This window comes from Spermophilus citellus (genome assembly GCF_964194105.1).
Source record: "Spermophilus citellus genome assembly, chromosome: 15".
NCBI lineage: Eukaryota > Metazoa > Chordata > Mammalia > Rodentia > Sciuridae > Spermophilus > Spermophilus citellus.
The window spans coordinates 86,911,331-86,935,685 of record NC_138195.1 but is presented as its reverse complement, the minus strand read 5'-3'; the positions used below and the strand labels follow the sequence as shown (position 1 = coordinate 86,935,685).

Sequence of the window (24,355 nt, the reverse complement as noted above, 5' to 3'; positions counted from 1 at the left end):
TCCCCAGCCCTGTTTTGAATTTTATTGAGAGGGTCTCACTGATTTGCTTAGTGCCTCACTGTTGCTGAGGCTGGCTTTGAACTTAAGATCTTCCTGTCTCAGCCTCCTGAGCTGCTGGGATTACAGGCATGTGCCACCACACCTGGCCCCCCCTTTTTTTTTAATATTTATTTTTTAGTTATAGGTAGACACAATATCTTTATTTTATGTGATGCTGAGGATCAAACCCAGTGCTTCATACATCCTAGGGGAGTACTCTATCTCTGAGCCACAACCCCAGCAATGCCCCCACCAATTAATTTTTTTTTTAAAGAGAGAAGAGAGAAAAATAATTTTTTAATATTTATTTTTCAGTTTTCGGTAGACACAACATCTTTATTTTATTTTTATGTGGTGCTGAGGATGGAACCCAGCACCCTGCGCATGCCAGACAAGTGCGTTACCGCTTGAGCCACATCCTCAGCCCAGCAATTACTTTTTAATGTCAGTAAAAATGATAAACCTCTAGCCAGACTGGCAAAGGAAGAGGAGGACAAATTACGAATATCAGGAAAGAAACTAATAGAAACATCTGAATGGATGTGAATTCAGCAACATAAATGGACCAGTTATTCAGACATCATTGTATTAGCTTCTTGTTTCTGCTATAATAGCTTAAAACGCTATGGATGCAGTTCTGGAGACCAGAAACCTGACATGGGTCCCACCCAGATAAACTCAGGTTGTCAGCCAGACATGTGTCCCTGTATGGAGCTCTAGGGGAGAATTGGTCTCCTTGTCTTGTTGCATCTTCTAGAGTCTGCCTGCATTTCATGACCTATGGTCCTTTCTGTCTTCAAAGTCAGTTGAGTTTTTAAGTTATAATGTTCTGACTTCCTCTTCCGTTTCCTCCTACAGATTCAGAATCTTTGTGATTGCATCAAACCCACCAAGATAATCCTGTTAATAAGAGAGCTGATTATTAATTTTGATTCCATTGGCTACTATCAACTTGGATCTGGAATGTCCCCCAAAGTTTATATGTTGAAAGCATTGACCCCAGTACTTTTAGGGGTCAGATACTTTTAATACATTAATCATGAGTTCTGACTTCATTAGATGGATTTCCACTGTGAGCTGAGTGAATTAATGGGAGGTGGAACCTAGTTGGAGGAAGAAGATGGACGGCAGTGCCCTGGAAGAGTTTATCTTCTCCCTGGCCTGCCTGCCTTCCCCTCTCTCCTGCTCTCTCCCTTTCCTGCTCTCTCCCTCTCCCTCACTGCCATGAGCTGACAGCCCTTCCTCCATGATGTTCTGCCTTACCTCAAACCCAAAGCCATGAAACCAGCTGACCATGGACTGAGTCCTCTGAAACGGTGACCTTCTTCCTCTTAGTTGTTCTTGTTAGAGATTTTGGTCAAGGTAACAAAAAGCTGATTGACACAGCTACACTCAGTTCCCTTTCCATGTAACAGGTATTCACAGGTTCTGGGGAGCAGGAATTGAACATCTTTGGCAACCAAACCAAGTCTCCGTCTGCCACAACCACAAACTATCCAGACTCACTCTGTGATGAAGTGGAGGAGCATCCCATCAGCCCCTCTAGAACTTCTGCTATGCTTTCTATGAATTTGCCTCGTGTAGTTACCTCATGAAGTGGAATCATATTTGTCCTTTTGCTTGGTTTATCCCACTTAGCATATTATTTGCAAGGTTCATGCCTATTGCCGTAATTTTTTTTTTTAGTTATAGATGGACACGATATTTTATTTACTTATTTTTTTATGTGGTAACCCAGTGCCTCACATGTGTGAGGCAAGGCTCTGCCACTGAGCCACAACCCCAGCCTTCTAATTGTTATTTAACAAAGATACAAAAGATAACAGAGGATATCCTTTTCAACAAAGATAGTTAGACATTTATATGCAAAAAAAAAAAATATAAATCATAACCCAAACCTGTGTCTTATATAAAACTTAACCTCAAAAGAGAACAGAAGGGCTAGAGTTGTGGCTCAAGCGGTAGCCCGCTCGCCTGGCATACATGCGGCCCGGGTTCGATCCTCGGCACCACATACAAACAAAGATGTTCTGTGCGCCAAAAACTAAAAAAAAAATAAATATTAAAATTCTCTCTCTCTAAAAAAAAAAAAAAAGAGAACAGAAAGAAGACCTTCGAGTCCTCAGTTATGGTTCTGAGTTCATACGTGACACTGGAGGCACAGTGCATTAAACATCTGATAAATAGGCCCCATCAAAACAAAAACCTTGTGCTCTGCAAAAAATCCTTATTGAGACTAGAAGAATGAAAGGATAAGCAGTACACTGGGAGAATATATTTGAAAAGCATATATCAGATAAAGGACTTGTATATAGAATATAAAAGAAAAACACAGTGGTAATTAGCCCAGTTTAAGAAGAAGCCAGAGATTGAAGTAGACTTACATAGTTATTCACCAGAGAGGACATAGAGTGGTCTGAAAGAGCTCAGCATCAGCAGCCATGAGGGAAATTTAAACCATGATGAGATACTACCCACATATTAGAGCACCTAAAATTTAGACAAAAACATGCATGTAAATCCCAGCTACACAGGAGGCTGAGTCAGGAGGATTGTAAATTTGAAGCTCTCCTGGGTAATTTGGTAAGACCCTGTCTCCAAATTAAAAATAAAAAGGATTGGGGGTATAGTTCCATAGTTAAATGTTCCTGGGTTCTATTTCCACTACCATAAAAATTAGAGTGCTTGCCTCGCATGCACAAGGCCCTGGATTCAATTCCCAGCACCACACACACACAGTGATAATACTAAGTATTGGCAAGGATACAAACAACTGTATATATTGCTGGTAAGAATGCAGCTAGTCACTTACCAAGTACTCAGCTGTGCCTTCTGGATATTACCCTAGAAAAATGAAGTTCTCTGCACAAATGTTTATAATTGTTCATCATGAACAAACCTGGAGACAGTCTGAATGATCTTCAGCAGGTGTGTGGCTACACAGCAGCTGTATAGAAGAGTACAACTCAGCAATGAAGAATGAGCCATTGATGTTTGCCTGTGTGCTGGGGTACCCCACACCACCTATGCTTGAGCCATTAGAAGGTCCTGTGGGCTTAGGTATTTGCACTCATGCTTACAGTGGATTATAGCAGTGAAGTCAGTACACACAGCCTGCCAGGATTGCAACCCCAGTGACTAAACCTTACTCGTGGAATTGTACTGACTTGATCCACCCCCAGCCCATTACCAGGCTCTGGTCCTGTAACCCTAGGTCCAAGGGTGAGGTAACCTCTGTTGCCTCCCTGGAAAAGAGGGTTCTGTGTCCCTAAAAGGGAGGGGGATGGGTGCTAGTATTGCAAAACTATATATTTTCCCTGAATTGTATTTATTAGTGTTACCTCCTCTGACTCCAGCAGCTCACTTGTCCCAGGTCCTTGCCAGACAGGAGGGATATAAAGGTTGTCTGTGAAAAGAGAATTTGTGGTTGGCTTTGGAAACTTCTTGAATATGCGTGACCTCATCTGTCTTTTGTCCCTGTTTTTTTTTTTTTTTTTTTTTTTCTCTTCTAGGCACTTAGTGCTGCAGGTCTTGACTTTCTGGTGCTGCCCATCCTTATCCTCTGAGTACCATTACGGTTTCTTCCCTTGGAGTGCTCTGCGTCCTGAATGCCATCCCTTTCTACAGCAGCTTGTTTCAGCTCTTTGCATCTTTCAGGGTTTAGCTCTGTTTGTTGTTTTTTTTTGGTAATGGGGATTGAACTCAGGGGCACTCAACCCCTGAGCCATATCCCCAGCCCAGTTTTATGTTTTATTAGAGACAGGGTCTCACTGAGTTGCTTAGCACTCACCGTTGCTGAGGCTGACTTTGAACTTGCCATCCTCCTGCCTTAGCCTTCTGAGCTCCTGGGATTACAGGTGCTCCACTGTGCCTGGCCAGAAACATTTTGTATACAGAAATATTCACATGCCTCAGCCTCCTGAACCACTGGGATTGCATGTGTGGGCCACCGGGCTGGCCAGGGTGTAGTTCTTTGAGAAGCCTTGTCTGAGATGGTTTTTTTTGGGGTTTCTTTTTGTGTGTGTGTGGTGCTAGGGATTGAACCCAGGGCCTTGTGCATGCAAAGCAAGCACTCTACCAGCAGAGCTATATCCCTAGCCCCTGAGATGTTTTGATCCACATTAGTTTTGCTTTTAGCCCTTCTGTCTATAGCTTATCTTGGCTGTAAGTTCCTTCAGCTGTATCCTCATATCTGGCTGAGTGCTGGACGTAGTAGGATTAAGTAGTTGACAGTTATTATTACATTCAATACTTTTTGGAATTATTTGTTCCCTTAATTGTCTGCAGTACCATATACCTGTTTTGTTTTTGTGGTACTGGGGATCGAACCCAGGGACAGTGCATTCTACCTCTGAGCTACATCGCCAGCCTTTTTCTTTCTTTCTTTCCTTTTTTTTTTTTTTTTTTAGTGGAGGCGGGTTACTGGGGATTGAACCTGGGGCACTTTACCACTAAGCTACATCCCCAGCCCTTTTCATTTTGTAGATTTGGGGTCGGGGGGTTACTCAGGAGCACTTTACCACTGAGCCATCGCCCCAGCCCTTTTATTTTTACTTTGAGACAGAGTCTCACTAAGTTGCTTAGGACCTCACTTAGTTGCTGAGGCTAGCTTTGAACTTGCAATCCTCCTGCTTCAGCCTCCTGAGTCGCTGGGATTATAAGCATGTGCCACCATGCCTGGCAGCACCATATGCTTGTAAGCTGGCCATTACTTGAGAGAATTGTATTTTTACACATGCAGGTTGCTTAGGTAACTTGCTGCTCCCGACTCATTCCTTATGCTGCTTCCCCACCTGCTTCTTACACAAATGCAGTCATGGCCAGGCGTAGGTCTTCTCCCTTTCCTCCTCTTGTTTTGTTGTCAGCAGCAGCAGCAGCATTATTTTGAAACAGGGTCTCACTATGTTGCCTGGACTGGTCTCAAGCTCAACGTTAAGTGATCTTCTCACCTCAGGCACCTGAGTAGCTGGCACAATAGGCTTGAACTACCTTTCCCAGCCCACAAGTATTTCTTCATTTTTTTCTTACTTTTGCTGTGCTGCAGATCAAATCCAGGGCCTCGTTCATGTGCAAGTGCTCTACCACCGACTACACTCTCAACCCTTGAGGGCCTTTTAAAATGAATTTCTAGGTCCCATCCTAAGAGTTGCTGATTAGTAGGACTGGGGTAGCTACAAAACCTGCATTTCTCACAAGTACTCAGGTGATGCTAAGGATGCTGTTCAGGAGACCCACTTGGGGGCCCACTGTATTAGAGTTCAAGTGCCTGCTTCCATTTCTTTTTCAGAGCTGGTCTTTGCCCAGTTAAATATAAGTGTTTGGGAATCCCACTGAAGCATGGTGTTTGCAGGATTCATTGAGTGTTTCAAATGGAATCAGCTTCATGACAGGTTCCTTTACTCCACTCTTCTGTAGCACTTGGGTGATAAATGTAAGTGGTGGGAGGATTGGCCAGCTGTGTAGTTTGGTGGATTTAGTTAACATAAATCTGTATTCTTTGCAGGCGCCATAGTGCCCTTATTCCCAGAGACTCTGGAGGCTGAGGCAGGAGGATGGCAAATTGAAGGCTAGCCTCAGCAATTTAGTGAAACCCTGTCTCAAAAAGAGCTGGCTATGTAGCTCAATGGTAAATCACCCCTGAGTTCAATCCCCAGGACCACCAAAAAAGTAAAAATAAAAAATTTGTATTGTGAATAACTCACTCTTCAGTCTTCACCACTTCCTGTAAGGGCCTTCTGCAGTTACTTATTAATTGTAAGGGGAAAATGATAACTATATAGTGGAAAAGTTGGCTGTCACTCTGGGTGATCAAAATTAATACCAGCAGTTGGGAAGGTTGTCTCTCGAGATGTCATACTTTTAGAAAGATACTTATGCAGTAGTATAATTGGTGTCCAAGGACAGAATGACAAATTTAAAGATCTTAATTGGCTTTATTTTTAATTCTGCAACTGGGCAACACTTCATGCGATATGATAGAGTATGCATTTCAGTGGACTAAGAAGACATTGGTTTTGTAGCCAAAGAAAGGCTGAAGAAAGTAAAAACAACAAAATACAGATGGGTCATTTCCAAGTTACCTTCCTCGACATTTGGGGATAGAGAAGCAGAACAATAGAAAACTGGTTAACATTGTTAGGTTGCTTTAGGTTACTTGTTTTATGTAGGAATTAAAGAAGAAGGTACTTGGTTATCCTGCCAACTAACTTGCTTGGGACATTTAGCTATCACCTCTTACTTCCTCTTGGTTTCTTGGAAGGTCAGATAAACAGCTTAGCTTTGTTTTGATGATATGGAACTTTGGCATGGGTGACTCCATTTTGGATTTCAGTCTGTTGTAGGAGCCTAGTCGAAAGCAGTGACTTCCTAGAATTTTTAACGTTGATCATTCTTTCTTTTTTTTTAAAAAAAATATTTTTATTAGTTGTTCATGGACCTTTATTTACTTATTTTTATGCGGTGCTGAGAATCAAACACAGTTCCTCGCACATGCTAGACTGCCACTGAGCCACAATCCCAGTCCACCTTGATCATTCTTAATTGGAATCTAATCACAAGGAAACACCAGATATATCTAAATGAGAAGTCATTTTTTAATTTAAAGAGCCTATATTCTTAAATATCAGTGTCATAAGACAAAAGATTAAAGAATTTACAAGTTTAAAGGAGATTTGAGAGACATAATAGCTAAATGCAAGAGGTGATTCTAGCTGGGTCCTGGGTTGAAGGGGGAACTGCTATAAAGGATATTATTGGGTTAAATTGGAATGTGGATTGGTTGGTTAGATAAAGTATCAATTTTGAATTTCCTGAGCTTTACTACAGAACTTTGGTTATATAAAATAACCTAGAAAACACATACTGAAATATTTAGAGATTAAAAAATCTTTGATGGGTGCAACTTAATGGGTAAAAAAAAAATTTATGAGAGAAATGATAAAGTCACTGGAGCAAGGTTGCAGGTGTTCTGTGTATTGTTCATGACACTTGTAAGGTTTTTTTCTTTTTTTTTTTTTTATACTGTAAGTTTAAAATTTTTCCTAAATAATAAATTTATAAAACCAAATACCCTCTGCTCTTCATTTCAGTATAATTGTAAAGTTTTTTTTAATTTACATAAAAATATTTGAAACACAGAATGGTGTACAAATAATGGTTCACTTTGCCTGGGTCTGCTGGTACCTGGTTTTATAGGTGTTGGCTGGGGCATGAGGAGACCAGCACCCGCTGATAGCTTCTGAAGGCCATGTAAGTGCTTCAGATGTATTGAAGTCAATCTTTACCACGGGAGCAGATTTTAATTGTTTTCATCGGGGTGGGTTACCTTGTGATGCACCTGAATATGGTCTGTTTTTATATATTGTACCTTTAGCTTTGAAAACTGTATTTCTCTTTCAGCTCAAAATGGAGTTAGTCCTGACTGGGAGAAGAAAGTTATTGAATATTTTAAAGAAAAACTGAAGGAAAATAATGCTCCTAAATGGGTAAGCTTATTGCTGTTTGGGGGAAGAGAGGATTGGGCAGGCTTCAGTTTATCACAGTGGAAGCTGTAATTCACCTGTAATTTAAAAACATAATGGTCTCTTTTGCAAGCTAAATTTGGGGAATTAAATACATTGTGCCTCTAGGTGGCAGTAGCTGACTGTTACTTCCTAGGACAATCTGGTTGTAAGGGCATTTATTATTACTTTTGTTTTATTACCTTCAATTCAAAAGAATCGGCATGTGTGAGTTTTAAGAGGACAATTCATCCAACTAAATGCCTTTCTGTTAACTGAAACATGTTCAGAAGGACAAGCGGCCTTTACATTATGGTCAAGTGTTACCATGCAAACTTGCAAGAACTTGGAAAGTTCTTTCATCCAGAGTTATGTTGTGTTGACCACTGAGATCATTTAACATCTTGATAGGGCTTGATTGTGTGCATGTGACAATTTGTGTCTGGGTTTTGTGTGTATATGTGTTTAATGATTTATTGTCAGGATATTTTGTTGATTGACTTGATTGTTTTCTTTTAAGGTACCCTCATTGAATGAAGTTCCCCTTCATTATCTGAAACCTAACAGTTTTGTGAAATTTCGTTGCATGATTCAGGATATGTTTGACCCTGAGTTTTACATGGGAGTTTATGAGACGGTTAACCAAAACACAAAAGCACGTGTAGGTATTGCTTTTTTTGTGAAACTTTATACTTAGGATTTGTGGTGTGAACTATTATTAATATAATACTGTTATCCTTTGTTTTGGGCCATAGGTTCTTCATTTTGGAAAATACAGAGATATAGCAGAATGTGGGGTATGTATCCTTAAGAGATATAACATTTTTTAATAAGAACTTTTTCCCTGAACAGAGAATTCATTATTCCTTTGGTCAGTCTTTAGTTTATTTGACTTGTATATAAATAAGTTCTAAAAAAATCACATGAAAGCCCTGTGAGGTTGCACATACCAGCTATTCAGAAGACAGGCCAGCCTAGGCAACTTGCAGAACTCAGTCTTGAAATAAAAAAGGCTGGGGGTGTGGCTCAGTGATAGAGTGTTCCTGGGCTCAATCCCTAATGTCACCTCAAAAAAAAAAAAATTGTGTGAAAATTTTTTTGGGGGGGCTTCGTTTTTCTGATGATCATCATCTTTGTTGTCTCCACCCCCCCCCCCTTTCTTTCTTTTAAAGATCTCTTACAAGATAGATTTTTGGGGGTGAGGTGGGTACTGGGGATTGAACCACTCAGGGGCACTTGACCACTGAGCCACACCCCTAGCCCTATTTTGTATTTAGAGACAGGGTCTCACTGAGTTGCTTAGCACCTTGCTTTTTCACCAAGGCTGGCTTTGAACTTGCGATCTTCTTGTCTCAGACTCCAGAGCCACTGGGATAACAGGCGTGCACCATTGCACCCAGCAAAAGAGAGCATATTTTAAATAACAAAATTCTTTTTTATGCCCAGTATCTATATATTTAGTTAAAAGGTTACTGATCATGATACTTTTTTTTTTTTTAAATGAAAGTGAAAGATTAGGCTTTGCACTTGCTCAGTTAAATATAATCATCCTCTTTTGCTGGGAGAAAAAAATACTTTCTGTTTCTATGCACTTTTTTCAATTATTCTATTTATTTTTTTTTTAATTTATTTTTGCAGTGCTAGGGATGAAACCCAGGGGCGCTCTACTACTGAGCCTCACCTCCAGTCTTTTTTTTTTTTTTTCCTAAATTTTGAGACCGTATGTAAGTTGCCCAGGCTTGCTTCAAATTTACGATCCTCCTGCCTCAATCTCCCTGGTAGCTGGATTTACAGGAATGAGTGACCATGTCCACTTAGCTGTTTACTATTATTTATTTATTTTTGTGCTGGGGATTAAATCTAGCACCTGGCTCATGGTAAGCCCATGGTCTACTGTAGAGCTGCACCCTCAGCTTAAAAATAGCATTGTTTTGGGGTTTGGTTTGTTTTTAGTAAACTTTTCATTGGAAAGAGGTAATAGAAGCTCTGACATCACTAATGGGGAGAAGAAAGCAGAATATTGGTTGTAATTGTAATGGTTTTGAAGTAGAAATTCACTAGAAAGCCAGTTGGGGGGGGGCATGGGAAATCTGCAATTTCTTTGTTTCTTTCCATTGACTTTTTATTATTATTTTAGTTGTGTATTTTTTACTTATTTATATGTGGTGCTAGATTCGAACCCCTACACCCCCAGTGCCTCACACATGCTAGGCAAGCACACTACCACTGAGCTATAGCCCCAGCCCTGCATTGCTTTTTAAATACAGAATTGAGTTAAATGTCATTCTGACACCTGTTCAGCATGCCTGGCACAGCTGGGAAGGTTTTAAATTTATTTCACATTTAATAGTGAAAAAGATGATTGGTAGCATGTCAAAATAAATGTCTTCCATAATTTGCTGTATGCGTTTTTATATGTTTCTGTTGCAACCCAGACTTTTGATTGTCAACTATTAAAAAGAAAACAAGGATCACAGGTGGGGATTTAGTGGTTTTCCTGATGTGGTTTTCTTGTTATCGTTATTATTAGTGTCTGTCTTTTAAATATTCTAAGTGACAGTATTGGGGGATTGACCAGGCAGGTGCCTCTGTAGGAAGTTGAGACCTCTGGAGTTACCTATGTTCTAGGTCTGCTTTATAGACCCAGAATCTTAGTTTTAGATTTAGAAAAGGACTTTTCCATTCCAGGTATCTAACTGTTACTTATCCAGACTTCAAGAGATTTTTTTGATTATTGATGGATTGAATGATTGGTAGGTACTGAGGATTAAACCCAGGGGCACTTTATTTTATTTATTTTTATGTGGAGTTTAGGATCAAATCCAGTACCTACACATAACTAGGAAGTGCTCTACCTCTGGGCCACACCCCTAGTCCCCCTTTTTACTTTTTATTTTTACTCAGCCTCCCAAGTCACTAGGATTACAGGTGTGTGCCACCATGCCCAGCAAGAGATTGATTTTAAAACCCTAATACCAGGGGCTGGGGATTAGCTCAGTTGGTAGAGTGCTTCCCTCACATTTATCAAGGCCCTGGGTTCAGTCCCCAGCAACACACACACACACACACACACACCAAAAAATAAAAACCAAAAACCCTAATAATACCAACCTCAGGGGCTAAGGATGTGGCTCAGCGGTAGAGCGCTCGCCCAGCATGTATGAGACCCTGGGTTCGATCCTCTGTACCACATAAAAATAAATAAAATAAAGGTATTATGTCCAACTACAACTAAAAAATAAAAATATTAAAATAATAATAATAATAATAACAATAATACCAACCTCAGAAGAATTTGTTTCTGATGGATGCCAGCTCAGTGGGCAGATGTGACAGAATAGCCCTAATTTGGAAGATTATCACAAAAAAAAATTATATTAAGCAGAAATACAACTTCCAACAATTATTTGTAGTTATTTGAACTCATTTGAAAGATGGGTTTGTTTAATCTCAAACATGATGAACTTCAGGCCTCCCAGTATCTTTTAGTGTTTCCAAATGTAAAACTCATGCCAAGTCTAAGGGGTCAACTTTATCAATGCCTACTGAATCCTGAGCTTAAGAAGTCCTAACACATGAGACTGGTAAATTAACACACAACTTTCCCCCAGTACATGGTGGTGTGATATAGCTCAGTAATCCTGGCATCTGGAAATGGGCTGAAGGCCCGTTGAGGCTGTGCCTCTGTGATGCTGCCACATGCTCAGAGGGTTGTTTATGCTCTGCATTTTTCTTTTTCCACACCCAGGATCCAAGGATCTTGTGCATGCTAAGCACGTTTTCTAACACTGAACTGCACCCCCCAGCCCCTGCTTTGTCTTTGAAAGGATTACAAAGGATTAATTTTGTAATCTGAGGGACTATGTTATGGATACGAGGGAGGTGGTGGATTGATTATTGCATTTGAAATGAGTATTAGCTTCCTTTTTAAAAAAGAGAAAAAAATGGTAGTTTTGAATTAGTTGTTTATTGATTAACTTTTATGGTAACAGTTACTGTGGTTGTTATTGTATAACAAATAATATGAAAACATTGCTAATTTTTTAAAAATTTTGTTATTTGTAAAAATACTTTTGTGTATATCACAGCCTCAACAAGAACTTGATTTAAACTCTCCACGATCTACAACTTTGGAAAGACAGACTTTCTACTGTGTTCCAGTGCCTGGGGAATCTACGTGGGTAAAAGAAATATCCTTTACCTGAACTGTATGCACTGAATGGTTCCTAAATATTTCTTTAAATAAAAAGACTATGATTCAGGTTTCTAGTCTTTTTTCTAGCTAGCTGGGTGGGGTGGGGGGCGGGGGATGACAAAAAAACACTTTTACTGATTATTTACAAAGTGTGGCTTTATTTTAGTAACATAAAACAACCTAGTATTTATCACTGAGAAATTCTAAAATTACAAATACATTCCTATAATGAAATACTGTTAAAAAGGTGGAGGTAGATTTATAAGTACTGAAAAAATACCATGATAATTAGGTTAAAAATAGTTTCAAATTAGAGTTCTGCTTTTCTTTTTAAAAAAATATATTATTTTTTAGTTATAGCTGGACACAATTCCTTTATATTTTTATTTATTTTTATGTGGTGCTGAGGATTGAACCCAGGGCCTCACACATGCTAGGTGAGCGCTCTACCACTGAGTCACAACACCCACGCGAGTTCTGTTTTTCTTAAGGGAAAACAACATGTTGGTTCTTTATGTGTGTGTGTGTGTGTGTGTGTGTGTGCAATTTATTTAGAGACAGGGTCTCATTGAGTTGCTTTTTGCTGAGGCTGGCTTTGAGATCAGGATCCTCGTGTCTCAGTCTTCAGCTGCTGGGATCACAGGTGTACGCCACCATGCCCCGCTCTCTTTTTCTTGATTAGTTTTGCTAGGGGTTTCTTAAACAACCAACTCTCTTGTTTTGACTGTTTTCTGTTTCATTGATTTCTACTTGTAGTCCCTTCCTTTTGGTTTTGCTGCAAATTTTATCTTAGCTTCTTAAAGTAGAATTTGGGGAAATATAAAAATCAGATCATTGATTTTTAGATTTCCCCAAATTAGCAATTACAGCAGTAAACTTATCTACTCACTGCTTTGGTTGCATCCCATGAATTTTGACTTGTCATTTTTATTGTCATTCAGTTCAGAATGTTTTCTGACTTCTCTGTGGTTTCTCCTACGGTCTTTGACAGTGTGTCTGTCCACATTGTCCCCTCCCATCCTTTGTTTTATCATGTCTTTCCTTTGTACTTAAATTAAAGAACCCATAATATGTTACTGTTCTTGCCTTAAGCAGTTGTTAGTTGGTTGTGACGGTGCACACCTATAAGCCCAGCCACTTTAGAGGCTGAGGCAGGGGAATTACAACTTAGTGAAACCCTGTCTCAAAATAAAATTCGAAGGACTAGGCTGTAGCTTAGTATTAAAATATACCTGGGTTCAGTCTTCAGAGCCAAACCAAACCACACAAAACAGAACAAAAAAGCAGTCATCTTCTACAAAAATTGAGAAAATACATCTTTTATTTGTGAACATATTACCATTTCCATCCCCCTCTATCTCTTTTTTTAATGTAGAATCCTTTCCCTTAGTTTTTTACCCTTCTTTTTCTTAGAACAGATATGTTCATGGTGAATTTTTTTCAGTTCCTATTCAACTGAAAAAGTCTTTATTTCAGCTTCATTGTTGGAGCATATTGTCACCCGATACAGAGTTCTTGATTGACGTGCATTTCCCCTCTGCAGTGTCTTAATGATACTGCGCCATTGTCTCTTGGCCTCCGTTATTTTCTGATGAAAGGTTAGTCATTCTTACAGCTCTCCTAGGGTGATATGTCTTTTGTTTTTCTCTGGCAGCTTCAAATATCCTCTCTGTGGTTTTCAGCACTTTAACTGTGATGTATGTGAATGTTTTATGTGTTTCTCTTGTTGAGTTTTGTTGAACTTTTTGGCTCTGTGGGTTGATACTTTTCAGAATGTTTGGGGAAGTTTTTCAGTCATCATTTCTCATATTATTCCTGTCCCAGTCTCTCAGTGTTTCTGGAACTTGAGGTACATGATTATTTGACTCCTTGGAATCTTGTACAGGTGACTTGGGCTCTGTTCACTTTTGAACCCCCACCCTGCTTGTTTTGGGGATAACGCCCAGGCTCTTGAGTATGCTAATAAGTCCTCTGTTACTGATTCCCCTATTTGTCTGTTAATCTTTTTCCTTTTTTTTTTTTTTAACTGCAGTTTGGACAGTTACTATTGACTTGTGATCAAGGTTACCCACTTTTTCTCTTATGTACAATCTCATGTCAAGTCCATTCAGGTTGTTTTTCATTTCAGGTGTTTTATTTTATGGTTGTAGATTTTTCAGATTGTTTTTAGTTTGTCTGATAATATTTCTCTTCTGTTTACTTTTTTAAATCTACCTTTGATTTATTTTCTTATTTAGTTACTAAGGATTGAACCCAGGGGCACTGAACCACTGAGCCACATCCCCACCCCCCTTTTTTTATATTTTATTTAGAGACAGGGTCTCACTGAATTGCTTAGCACTTTCATAAGTTGCTGAGGCTGTCTTTTTTTTTTTTTTTTTTTTTTTTTTTTTTGAGAGAGAGAGAGAATTTTTTAATATTTATTTTTCAGTTTTCGGTGGACACAACATCTTTATTTATTTTTATTTGGTGCTGAGGATCGAACCCAGCGCCCTGCGCATGCAGGCGAGTGTGTTACCGCTTGAGCCACATCCCCAGCCCATGCTGAGGCTGTCTTTGAACTTGCAATCCTCTTTCCTCAGCTTCCTGAGCCACTGGAATTACATGCACCACTGCGCCCAGCTCCTTTTTATTTTTTATTTTGTGACAAGTTCTCACTAAGTTGCTTAGGGCCTCACTGAAGCCAGCCTCAAACTTGATGTCCTCCTGCCTTGGCCTCCTGATAAGTTGCTGGTATTTCACACCTAGCCTGTCTTTGGTTTTCAAGTTGTGAGTTATAATGGTGTTGTAGTACCCTGTTTGCTAATTCTAATATCCAGGTCTTCTGTTAGCTGGTTTTGATCCTTCTTATAGGTCACATTTCCCTGCTGCTTCACATACATAAGGATGTCTTAGTTCTTACTGTAGGGTGTAAAGAATTCAGTCTTCTGTCTTTAAAATTCACATTTGTTTCTGACAGGGAACTTACTAGATGGCTTTGATCTTTTGAAGGCATGGTTTTGGGATTTGCTTAGTGGGCATAGAGCAGCCCTTGGTGGGTGGACACAGTTCTTACTCATGAGGTGTGCTATTTCTAGGTCTCTGAAGATCTGAGATGTTCAGTTCAGAAAGGTCCAATTCTAGTACTTTCAGAGTCCCCATTAATTTTTGGCCAACCAGCAGCTGTTCTCTGCAAGGCCTTGAGGAATCTTGACTCAGGATATCCGGCCAGAGGTATAGATTTTCCATCTGCACAGATTTCTGCACCTCTGTCTGCAGCTGCTTCCTGTCTAGTACTTTCTGTGAATTTTAGTTGTTTCAATAGCCCTGAGCGATGTGCTCTGTTTCTTCTGCCTGGCCAGTATGGGGCCTCCAGACCTCTCTGCTGCAGTTAGGGAGGTGTCTCCCACGGAGAGCTCCAGAATGGGGGCTTTTCCTGTTACACATCTCCCCATTCAAGCATTGTAGCCCATGACCCTGTTTTTCAGTGGCTGAAAACGGTCACTTCACTTACTTTGTCCAGTTGGATGGTTTTTTCCAGCGAGGGTGGGGGGCATAAGGTATACCTGTTCACTTTCATGACCCAAACTGGAAGACTAGCCTCCTTTAAAAAATATTTCATTTTTACTGAATTACCAAACCACTAATCTTTCATTAATCATATAATTAGCATAATTTAGCATCGCTCCGTTCATGGTTCTTAACTATTCGTTTAACGCCTATGTCAATGCAAACCAAGCTCGTGTCAGCCCCTCAACATCCTACACTCCCAGTCGTCATAAGAGGAGTTATGAAGATGATGAAGATATGGACCTACAGCCTCATAAACAGAAAGACCAGCATGCAGGTGCCAGACAAGCAGGTAGTGTGTGCCAGGAGGCTTGCCATAGACTTCTGTTCTCTTGCAGGAGACTCATTTTCTTAATTATTGTATAACATGCTTATAGATTTAAGAGCTGGTAATGATGTGGCAACTCTGCTTCATTCACATTTGTATTATAGACAGGTTTGGATCTGGGATGAAACTCAGTGGCAAGGCCCTTGCCCAGTGTGTAGGAGAGTTGATACAGTACTCTTTGCTTAAACCATGCTTCGTAATTGAGCAATTAGGCATCACTTAGTGAGAAGCAGCTGCTTTAATGTACATTTCAGAGTCTCAAGTGGTTAGCTAGAAAAGATCTTCTATCTTTTTTTCATTTTTATTTTTATCCCAACTCTTAAATAATATGGAAGTTTAGTACTTTACCCTATTTTTTCCTATATCTGAAACTTTTTTTTTCATCTTCTTTTTGGTACTTTCACTTAATTTTATAAGATTAAAAATATCAAAGGAAAAATATGAAAATGTGGTAATACTAAATATTACATGAATTTGCATTGGTTTATTTCTTAAAACACAATTAAAACATGGTTACTTTTGATTAAAATAAGGAGACCAAAGTTGGCATTTTCTTAATGATTAGAGAATTCCAGAATCCCTACATACCATTATTGATCTCAATCCCAGCTTTCATGAACAGTGGCTTTCTTTAACAAAGCAGGTAAATAGGTTTGTCTGTAGGTTTCCTTTTTGTATGTTCACTTCCCTTTTGCACCTTTAATCAGTGAAAATTAAAGGGAGAAGAGAAAACAAATGAGTCTGATTGTCTGCAAAATTGGGTTTAGAGAGCAAATTTAACCATCAGGGTAAACAGATGCACTAATGAACTTCATTTAAGTTACTTTACCTTAGGAACTCACGTTTGTGAATTGCATTAATGCTGACATGTTTTAATGTTGTAAGTTAGAATTGTGAATGTACAAATGTGGAAGTATTCTTTATCTACCCCAGAGTTCATGCAAATTACTGGTGTATTGAAATAGTACAAGATGTGAAAGTGTAGAGCTGGGCGCACTTGTAAGAAATACCACAGAGGTCTCTTACATCCTCAGTGGGTAACATCTTGCATGGACCTTGGTCTGGTCTATCAAGCTAGTTCGGAACTCCCATTTTTGCATGTGCTTATTTATGTACGTCTAGTTCTGTTTGTATTACCATTTGTATTGTGGTTTCTGCAACAGTGGAGATACATGAGGGTTTATCACCCAGCTCTCTCCTCTTGCCTCTTTATGACCAACCCTGCCACCTCCCCACCTCCTAACCCTTGGTAACCATTAATTTGCTTTCCTCCTCTACAGTTTTGGCATTATAAGAACATCATATAAATGGAATCAAGTATTATGTAAACTCTGTGGATTGGCTTTTTCTATTCAGCATGATTCCCTTAAAATCCATAAAAGTCGTTAAATGTGTCAGTAGTTTATTCCTTTTTTATTGCTGAATGGTATTCTGTGGTATGACAGGTGTCATTTTGATTCTGATTATTTATCAGCCTTAATGTGAACTATTCAGAAGTATCTTTTAATGATCTGTATATTCCCAATAATTAGTCTGATTCTTGCATAAGGGATATTAATAAATATACGGTAAATGGATTTATTGCTGTTTGATTGTAATAGAAAAAATGTGTGTTCTCCCAAAGAGTTCTGTTGTAAGTAGAGCGTGTATTCTTGGATCAGACGTGTCAGAGTAGCCATATTGAACATTAACTTCTTAAAGTGCTTACGTGAGATTGGGTGGGAGCAATTGATTGCCATTTTATGGTAGGAAAAGAATTTAAAATTTCAAATCCATATTCTTGTTCTATTTTTTAGTATTTTTTTTAAACCATGTAGCAGCTTGAGCTTTTTGAGCTGAAGAATATCATTATCAACTTAAGAGGCACTCTGGAATGTTCCTTTTCGCCAGGAGGCTTTAGCAATGACTAAGTGCAACGTGTTCTTTGAACTTAGGGAGTGCTGGCGGCCTTCAGTGGCGTGGAGAACCAAAGCGTTTAGAAACAGAAGCTTCCACCGGGCAGCAGCTGAGCTCCCTCAACTTCTCTTCCCCTTTTGATCTGAATTTCCCACTGCCAGGAGAGAAGGGCCCTGCCTGCCTTGTAAAGGTAATGAAGTCCTAACGGTGACCGGTGGGTTATATGTCTCAAAATTGAAATGGAAACCTCTTGGCATTTATGTGTGTTTTGCTGCTGTAATAAATGACAGTAAACCTGAGAGACCTGTGGCGACAGAAGCTTATTATTTTGTGGGTTTGGATCAGAAGTCTAATGTTCGTCTCATTGGGGTTAATTCCTTTCTCAAGGCTCTAGAACAGCATCTGGGAGTGAGTTTGGTTTTTGCCTTATCCAGCTTCTAGAGGAGGCTGCACCCTTGGCCAGGGCCCTTTGAAGCTCCATCTTGAACTCAGCAATAACACACCTGCCTGTTCTCAGCCACATCTCTGTCTGACCATTAGCCAGAACGTCCCCTTCTTAAGGACTTACGTGGTAGCACTGGGCCCACCCTCGTACTCCAGGGTAATCTCCCCATGTCGAGGTCTTCAGTCACACTGGCAAGCCCCTCTTGCGCTTACGGTAACATTGACAAGGACTAGGACACCAAGTCTTTGAGGGGCCATTATTATGGCTACCACAGCATTCTCAATAATCAAAAGCAAAAGTGGAACAACTTTTTAATTTATGTCTACTTCCTTCCTAGTGTTATTTCTAGTATGATATCTATTTCATTTTTGCCTTTTTTTCTTTTCATATTAAAACCCATTTCTCACGTATATTTAAAACAGAAGAAAAAACATTAAAAATTTGTTCTGTCTTGCTTATTCTGGTTTTTTGAAACTGATAGGTAAACAAGAGTTAGGAAGTTCAGAAATGATCACCGAGAATCTCCATTTGTGTTCGTTGTGGCTTTAACTTAAATGGCTCTTCAGTCACAGTGCTGGGGCTGAAATTACCACATTCTTCCGAGTCCTTGCTTGCATCCTGCCTTACAATGGGAGACTTTGACAAAAGCCCCTTTCAACAGACGGTTTTGAAAGTTTGTTGTTGTGAAACATCCCGTGGCCACGCTGTGTTTTGTATTAATCCCCTAAATGTTGCATGGGTTCTGAGGAAGCCTAACACTGACGATCCTGGAGCTCCGGGTTGGTTTTCCTGCTCACTGGTGGGTTTTGAGATGACGTGTGCCCTATCTCCCATTCTGGGCAGCCCTTTCTGTGAAGGATGGCTTGTTGAAACAGCACTGGTCGGGCTGGGTTTTTACCTTGCTGACTAGCCGTGACCGCAGGCCAGTACCTTGCCCTCTTGGTCTCCTCTGTGAAGTGCACGGGTCCCTCCTGGGCCCAAGTCTCCGGGGCCCTGGACCTGCAGCGGCAGTACTGTCTGGGCTGCCCGTGTGGGCTCTGACGTCGTGTCTCCTGTGGTTGCCGCAGGTCTACGAAGACTGGGAGGGCTTCAAAGTGAACGACGTCCTCGAGTTGTATGGCGTGCTCTCTGTGGACCCTGTGCTGAGCATACTGGGTAACGATGAGAGGCGAGTCCGTTTTCTCTGTTTTGTGCATCAGTTTTTGTTTTGGGTTTTGTTTTTTTTATATATTTGTTTTTTACTTATAGTTGGACATAATGCCTTTGTTTTATTTATTTGTTTTTATATGGTGCTGAGGATCGAACTGAGAGTCTCTTACATGCGAGGCGGGCACTCTGCCGCTGAGCCACAACCCCAGCCCCTTGTGCATCAGTTTTTATTCTGATATAATCTCACACATGCAGAAAAGTGGCAGGATAGTTAGGAGAACTCCCTCATGCCCTCTACCCAGACTTACCGGTTCTCAGTGCTCGGCCCTGTGTGCTTTGCCACTCATTCATGCTCTATGTACACACATTTGGAGAACATGTGTCGATAAATTGCAGACATCAATTTTTTGTTGTTTGGCACTAATTTGTACTAGGTATTGAACTTTGGGAGCTCTGACACTGAGCTTCAACCCCGATCCTTCTAAAATTTTGAGACAGGGTCTCACTGAGTTGCCCAGGCTGGCCTCAGACTCACGATCTTCCTGCCTCAACATCCCAAGTAGCTAGTAGGAATTTATTTTAGAATGAGTCTGTGTTGTCGCAGTTGTGTTCTGAAGTTCCTCATTTAACTTCTCTCCCCTTCACTGTGATTCCATGATTCATTTCACATAGGTTCATTTGTGTCTGATTGTTTCAGCTGAGTTTTTTCCTCCGTCCTTACTGTTTTGATTAAAAAAAAAAAAAGGAACGTTGATGTTGACAAATCAGAACATCTCAGGATGCTGTTCCTGCCATCCCCGTCACATCCCTGTTCCACCCAGCGGGTTTATCCTGCCAATATTTCTTTTTCACAAAAATAGGTAGATATTTGTATTTTTTTTAATCAGCCCTTTTTTCTTCCATAAAAGGAAGCAAACGTGTATTAAATCATTTGTACTTTTAATTTTTCTCATTTAACAAAATGTAGTAGAAATCCACATTTTCCTCATTATTATTATTATTTTTTAATATTCTTTTAGTTGCCAATGGAGTTTTTACTTTGTTTATATGTGGTGCTGAGGATTGAACCTAGGGCCTCACACATACCAGGCAAGCACTCAACCACTGAGCCACAGCCCCAGTCCCTCATTATTTTTTCTTTTACTGTTTCCCAAAGAGAGGACTACTGTTCCCTGGATACAGTAGAGTTCTCTTGTTGAAGACTAGATATTTATCATGGTCTGCAAAGGAAGAACTTACATTTTTCATACTAGATAAAAATGTTGCAAAGCACATTTTAAATAACTTAAAAGTAAATCTAATAATCTCTTAGTAACAGTCCCTAAAATTGCTTATCTTGGCTAGTTATGGCTATGAATACTTTCCTCCTGAATTATTGCTTAGCTTAGAAGTGGGAGCACAGGCTGGGACAAACAGCAGGGTTAGAATCCTCTTTGGCCACTCAGTGACAGTGCAACCTTGAGCTTGGTTTCCTCACTGGAAATAAGGGTAGCTGTGAGCTTTTCATGAATTTGTGTGCACAGTGTCGAATGAATATTGTGTATTATGTAGTATGTGTTAGAATAGTCAAAGATTTTAAAACCTTTTAGTCATTTATTTCAATCTCACAATCAATTCATTATATACTAATTTATTTAGCAAATCTGAAAAATGCATGCCATCTTAATGGCTTTTCTACTCAATATTCAAGGAAGATATCAGGTAAGAATAAAATTTAGCAAAGACAAATAGCAAGGTAGAGACAAATGATTCTCCATACACTGAAAAATAGCTACTGCATGACTTTTGAGAAAAAGACTCCAGTTTGGAGATATGTGATGAAGTACTTGATATCTCAGTTGGTAGTTCCGGAATGAGTGTGTGTGTCAAAATAACCTTATGAATGACATTCTGTAGCCCATTGATGGCAGTGCTAGTGACAGCATGTCGAGTGGAAACCGTCAGTTATGAAGAATGGAATAAGTTTATTCTATCAAACTGGCCTGAAATCTCTGTGGGGAAACTTTTGAGAATGAGGATCCACTTTCTCCTGTCTCAGGAGAGAAGTAGTCTTGGCTTGAATTCTAATTTTGCCTTCAGATATGCACATTACATTCACACCTTTGCAATTGGTGTCTAATACAGGGATGCTTCTGCATTGCTGGACCCTATGGAGTGCACAGACACAGCAGAGGAGCAGAGGGTACACAGTCCTCCTGCCTCCTTGGTGCCAAGAATTCATGTGATTTTAGCCCAGAAGCTGCAGCACATCAATCCGTTGTTACCTGCCTGCCTTAACAAAGAGGAGAGCAGAACCTGTAAGTGTAAGTGAGCCAGACTCTTCCTTCCTAGGTCCAGAGCTGCCTGTGGCTTACACTCAAGAGTGGTGCTGAGTTAGTTCCTCCTCCATCAGAATAGGTGTTTCCTGTAATGTCTGTACTGGGCCCCGTTCTCCTCATGTTAATTCTCTTATCGAGGGGGAGAGAAAGAGGGTGCAAGCTGTCATTGTCCCAGGAGCACCCTCATTTGTCACTGAGCGGCCAGTGTTCAGGTGCACACCAATTACCTGCTGAGCACAGCTCATTTGCTCCGAGATTCCTAGAGGAGCTGGCGTGTACTCTGAGTGGCTTTTCTTCCTCCTGCAGTCGTGTCGGCCTTCATGTCCGAGTTGTCTCCAGTCAGAGCAGAGCTGCTTGGGTTCCTCACACACGCGCTGCTGGGGGATAGCCTGGCTGCCGAGTACCTGATATTGCACCTCATCTCTACAGTGTAAGTGCCGTCTGTATTCTTGGTGGGTATTAAGGGCATTTCAGTGTGGTGTAGCCAGTGGAAAAGGTCGGGAAGGTTCTGGTGTAACTTATTAGGCTTCACATCTAGTGTTAACAAGTGTTAGGCCAATTCTTTGTTCGCTTCAGTTTTTTGATTATGTCCCCTCAATGTTAGAGCCAAAATCAAATAAAGGGCCTGGCTGATGAGTAAAATGAGCTTCTTCTTTTTTTTTTTTTTTTCCTTTTTCCTTTTCCTTTTCTTTTTTTGCAGTGCTAGGGATTGAACCCAGGGCCGGAACATGCTAGACTACTGAGCTGAATCCCAGCCACTTTTTACATTCTGAATTCTGTTTGCACATCCGGAGGCTTTGCTTCTAAAAGACAGTCAACAAGTTACATCATGTGCACATTTTAATTTATACATTGACATTAGCCTCACCCTTTGACTCCACTTTGTTTTCTGATTTCAAAAATAATGTGCTCCTTCAATAAGTTCAAGGAACTTGAAGAAAATAGCAGTCATCTGTTATCTCACCACTGGGAGATAATCTCAGGTACCACTGTGGTACTTATTCATGTTTTTATGTGTATATATATATATATATATATATATATATATACATACATTATATATACCAATATAGTTATCAGTTATACCCATATGTTGCCTTTTAGCATTTAATACATATAAAACATTTTCCCATTATAATTCTTCATGAACTTTTTAATGGCTGCACACTGGTTCATTATATAGTTGTGTTGTACTGTAAACATCTTCTAGTTTTTCTCTGTGGTTAACCACAACATTGTAGTAAACAGCTTGGTGCCATGATTCTTACTTTCCTCTGGTGGGATCTAAGATAGTGGTACGTAATGACTGAGAGCTCAGATATTGGAACCAAACTGCCTGATTTTGAATCTCGGCTCTATCAGTTTCTGACTAGACGAGCCTGTTATAGGTCAAATATCTCTAATCCCCAAACTGGAAATAATCCCAGCTCTGAAACTTTTTGAGCACCACTGGGCTCTGTTTCAGATTATGGAGCATTATGGGTTTTGGATTTCAGATTATCGATGCTTACCCAGTAAGGTCTATGCAAATATTCTAAAATCCGAAGTATTTTGGGTCTCGCATATTTTGAATAATATTCCAACTATACAAGTTCTGTGCCTCAATATTTCTCATCTGTAAAACAAAAATAATAAAACCTATCTCAGAATGTTTGGAAATGAAATGAGTAAGTGTATAAGCGCTTAGAATAATATTGGCTATTAATTTTATTTGCAGTTATTCTGGTAGATCAAATAGCTAGACAAATTCCAGCTGCTTGAGACTGAGGCAGGAGGATTATAAGTTTGAGGGTCAGCCTGGAAACCCTACTAAGACCCTGTCTCAAAATAAAAAAGAAGGGACAGGTGTATAGTGCAGAGGTAGAGTGCTCCTGGGTTCAATCCCCAGTACCACACACCAAAAAAAAAGAAAGAAAAAGCTAGCCTGAATATTATTCTATATTTTTAATGATAACAGTAAGCTAATTTTTATTTGCTTTTTAATGAAATCAGGAAGTCACTTCATTATCTCATTTATTGATTTATTTTTCTTTCTTTCTTTCTTTCTTTCTTTTTTTTTCTTTTTTCTTTTTTTTTCCCTAGATATACAAGAAGAGATGTTCTTCCACTAGGAAAATTTACAGTTAACTTGAGTGGTTGCCCACGGAATAGTACCTTCACAGAACACTTATATCGAATTATTCAACATCTTGTTCCAGCAGTAAGATCAATATAAATACTCATCATAAACATAAAGCACACCAAAAATCCTTCTCATTGTCTTCCATTCAACCCACATACCTAAATTTGAGATTTTAGTAGCTGTCACTTAAGGGGAAACAAAGCCTGCCAAGTTACATGATTGAAAGCATGCTCTCTCTCCTAAACGTCTCACATTTCTTGCATTAGTACAAATTTCTGTAAGTCTAACAAGTCACACAATCTCAGTAACTCTTAAAATTGTACTCTCAGTCAATGCCAATTTGTGCAATTTGGTATCCTTTGCATTAAAATCTTTAATCTAAATGAGCTCTAAATTATAGGAACCTCCTCCTTTTAGCTAAGGTAATTAAAAAAAAAAGACCTTCATCTTCATTGCCCCAGTTTCAATTGTTATTTGGGAAGTTGAGCTTTCTTTACTTGCCAGGTGATCTGGAGTACAGTATTTCTGTGTGTAAGGATCTTGGGAACAGGGGAATTGCGTCTGACACATCATGTGATAGAAAATACTGATCCCCTCTTGCTTTGGGAATGTAAGAGTTTGGTCTGGATCAGTCACTGAACCAGTTTATTGAGTGTGTCTAAGTGCTAGCATTTTTGCAGATCCTTAAGGAGCAGTGACCAGAATAGATGAGCCTTTCTCCCTCTGATAAAGTCCTAAGATGCAGAGAGCTATTTTATGTTGGGTGCATGTATCATTAATTTCCCACATTTTAGAAGTAAAATTGAAAATGTTAA

General features: G+C 39.6%; 1 protein-coding gene across 2 annotated transcripts in view; it reads left to right on the top strand.

Moving 5' to 3' along the window:
- Positions 1 to 24,355, top strand: part of MCMBP (minichromosome maintenance complex binding protein) — a 38,821-nt gene that overhangs the window by 4,383 nt on the left and 10,083 nt on the right. Inside the window, exons 2-11 of one of the 2 annotated variants that reach the window (XM_081268356.1) lie at positions 7,438 to 7,523; positions 8,059 to 8,199; positions 8,294 to 8,335; positions 11,627 to 11,728; positions 15,430 to 15,574; positions 17,545 to 17,696; positions 19,019 to 19,119; positions 21,225 to 21,397; positions 21,725 to 21,848; positions 23,501 to 23,618. In XM_081268356.1, coding sequence (XP_081124482.1) covers positions 7,438 to 7,523; positions 8,059 to 8,199; positions 8,294 to 8,335; positions 11,627 to 11,728; positions 15,430 to 15,574; positions 17,545 to 17,696; positions 19,019 to 19,119; positions 21,225 to 21,397; positions 21,725 to 21,848; positions 23,501 to 23,618 — 1,184 coding nt within the window. Of the gene's footprint in view, positions 1 to 7,437; positions 7,524 to 8,058; positions 8,200 to 8,293; positions 8,336 to 11,626; positions 11,729 to 15,429; positions 15,575 to 17,544; positions 17,697 to 19,018; positions 19,120 to 21,224; positions 21,404 to 21,724; positions 21,849 to 23,500; positions 23,619 to 24,355 lie in introns of both variants that reach the window. The other variant, XM_081268355.1, reaches the window with a different exon arrangement.